Below are 3287 nucleotides of genomic sequence, written 5' to 3'. Positions count from 1 at the left end.
AGAGAGAGCGAGAGAGAGAGATCCGTACATAGTGAACATAGAAAATCCACTCTCATTTTTGTGTCTATGTAGTCCTCAGTGACTCTTGTTATCTCAGTGTGCGTACAGCACCACAGTGCTGCCTGTGAGCACCTGCATGAGCGTTACAATAATCTCATTATCTTAAACAGCCGGCTTGGCTCAGTATTGCAGACACCAACGTATGACCATGTACATTTTGACTGTGCATGTGTGCCCACAACCATACAGTTGGCTTAAACCTCAATGACAAGTTTATGAATGAGATTGTACATGTAACACAGGCTGTCACACATTTGATCTATAATATATCATAAATACAATCCAAATAGAAACTACAAGTGGAAGTAATATTTTGCATACAAACCAATCAGGTATACAGATTATGTTTATTGTTGTGTTTTTTTTATATAGCCTCTGGGGAAGCCAATAAAGCCCCATGACTAAGTGCTTTAAAAAGGTGAAACATTTTACAAAATGTTGCCCTTTTTCGCCACCGTAATACGCAAGCACAACCACTGTGCAACCCTGCAACCTCACTCTGGAGACACACGACACATATATTATGACATTGTTACAACATGCATTTCACAAACTGTTCTTCTTTGTAATCGGCACTACTCGTGTAAAAAAACATATTTTCTTTAGTTTAGCAGCATGAGCAAAAGAGACATCCACTGGTAGGCGGACTGTGTTAGCCGTTTGTACTTGTTTCCAGTCTTTGTCAATCTTATCATTTAGTTCTCAGCAAGAGAGCAACCAAGCGTATATGCCAAAATGTATTTTCTTTTGAGAAATTACTTTGACGAGAGTCTTCATTCTTCTTGTAGCTGGATAGCACAAATTCAGTTAGTGAGTCCAGTTATAGTTGGCTGTAAATCTCTCCTCTGGCAAACCAAACTTCAGCTTCATCTTCATTACACTGCACATTAAAGCTGCTATGTCCTATGAAGACAGACCTGTCCCCCTCTATCCCACTGATATGAAACAGGAAGTAGAGAGCCCTATTCCTTCACAGTCAGCACTCCCTTATTGTAACATCATCAGCACATCAACACTCTGAGGTGTGTGTTTGTGTACAGTATGCGTGATGTTCATACACGTTCTCAACTCACAAGGCTTTTCAGCTGTAGTCAAATTCTCCGTTTGTTCTGGGAATAAACCCTCTAACACACGCACACACACATGCACAACTATACACAGTTCAGTTCATGAATATGTTATTTAATTCCCAGTTTCTGTATTAAAATATGCTCTGTAGATCAGAAGTGGGAGGAATGACTGAAAGCTGTTAGAGAAGAAAGGAAATAGGGGAGATTTGCCTACCTCATCGTAAGTGTAGCGATAGTCGGCCTTCTTTGATTTCAGATCCCACAGGACCACGATCCCAGACTCAAATCCAATTATAAGCTGGAGAGGAAGAGCGACAGGCAGTCAGTGAGATAGGTAGGAGAGATGACAGAGAAGAGATAGAATAGACCCCATGATGGCAGGAAAAAGAAGTAATACATTTGACATTCACACACAGCATGAAAGGAAGTCAGGTATAAGCAGACTACAGGGGCTGAGGAACAAGCCTGCCCACCCTGGTTTACAAGAGATGACAACAGAACATGCAAAAAGATTTTTTTAGAACACAAAAGGTTTTTTTTCTCAATCTGAAGACTTATTTATAGAAACAACAACTCAAGACTCAATACTTAAAACATGTGTCACATCTACTGATCTACAGCAGATCAACTGGATATAAAGTACAATGGAAACGATGCCACATAGCTCGATTCCTTGTGTGCTGAGACAATGGGGCTGTATTCAAGCACAGTTGTATTTGTGATTATGTACATGCAGCATGTTCTGTGAAATAAAGTTAGGTAAAGTGGAATATATGAGCGGGCTTAGTGAATAAGCATTGTCTTCTCTGCCACTCACCTTACTTATCTCAAATTGTTTATTTCATTGTTGTGCATGCCAAAAATGGCTTACAAGTGTAGAGATAAAGTGAACCAGCTTCTCCAAGTCAAGGCTTTCATATAGTCTACAAGCAGTTGGGAGTGATAGATACCAGTGAGCATAATCAGCTATTCTTTGTGGTAGCTCAGACTGCTCAAACTACTTTACTACCATTTTTATTGAATAAAATGTTTATGTTTTAAGTGGAAATGTTTAAAATTGTCTACTGGTTGCATAACTTCCTTCATGCATCTTGCATTTTAGACTTGCTGATGGAACCATAAAATCATAAAGTGACATAACACTACAAAAATGACCATTTGCATGTTTGCATGTGTGCATGGAGAAAAAGATGTTGTCCTTTACCTTTCCCTCATCCATGGGGTTGTCACTTATGTGGACAACTGGTCCAGGGTGAGCCTTGGAGGACCTTATGAGAGAGACAAAGACAGACACAAAGGGAGCGTTTTTATCTTTGAGCTGAGATTCAGTACTCAGTCATCAAATCCAGGCCATAGACGTATAGTTCATAGTGATGTATGGAGAGGGTTATGGTGGGAAGCAAGTGTCTTTGAACCTGTGGAAGAGGTCCGCTCGAGAGGACAGAGCTGCCAATCACTCCAAGGCTCTAAATGGCTGTTCAAAGACATAAGCTCACTTAAAGTTGTGATGGATGGCTCTGTCAGGGCAGGCAGTCCCCAATGGCTATGTGTATATGTGTGCGTGTGTGCGTGCGTGCCCATATGCATGTCAGCGGAGAAGACAGCACAAAATGCTTGGCTGCCCCCTCTTCTCCCCCCTCCTGTCTGTGCTTTACCCTCCAGACAGCCTTATGTCAAATCTCCTCTCTCAGTGGGCCACGTGGCTACAGAATTTACCTAACCTGCCCTGCCTTAAAGAGATGATGTGGACTGAGGGGCGTCAGGGAAGGTCACAGCTGAAAAAGAGTGACTGTTAGAGCCTGAAACATAACCCCCGACACCAGGGCAGGGATGGCTGACAAGGAGAGGAAGAGGAAGGAGCTGCAACCAAATGTAAGTAATGCAAAAGGAGGCAGGGAAAAGACCTTGTCTGGCCTATGCCTTAGCAGTGCAGAGTTTTTGATCTATCCTAAAGGTCTGAAAATGAATGAGAAAACATGCTGATGATAATATACAGTATAAATAAATATATATAATTGTATTGTATATTCCAATCAAAATACATGTTTTGGATTGTTTGTTGAGTTTAGCCCAGCATGTCTGCATTTATGTATGAGTATAAGCAAAGGGCCAAAGAAGGGAAGCATCTACAGCAATGTGTGTGTGTGTATGTGTTTG

The 3287-nt window shown here is 41.3% G+C and overlaps 1 protein-coding gene across 1 annotated transcript in view; it reads right to left on the bottom strand.

The window, feature by feature from the left end:
- stxbp5a (syntaxin binding protein 5a (tomosyn)) overlaps positions 1–3287 on the bottom strand; it is a 91955-nt gene that overhangs the window by 33139 nt on the left and 55529 nt on the right. The window contains exons 7-8 of the mRNA XM_035679237.1: positions 2335–2398; positions 1345–1428 (exon numbers count right to left, since the gene is read on the bottom strand). Of these exons, the coding sequence (XP_035535130.1) occupies positions 1345–1428; positions 2335–2398 (148 nt within the window). The remainder of the gene's footprint in view (positions 1–1344; positions 1429–2334; positions 2399–3287) is intronic.

The sequence above is a fragment of the Morone saxatilis genome, unplaced genomic scaffold, assembly GCF_004916995.1.
Source record: "Morone saxatilis isolate NCDOM2014 unplaced genomic scaffold, NCSU_SB_2.0 Contig7, whole genome shotgun sequence".
Classification (NCBI taxonomy): Eukaryota; Metazoa; Chordata; class Actinopteri; family Moronidae; genus Morone; species Morone saxatilis.
This window is presented reverse-complemented; position numbering and strand designations above follow the sequence as displayed.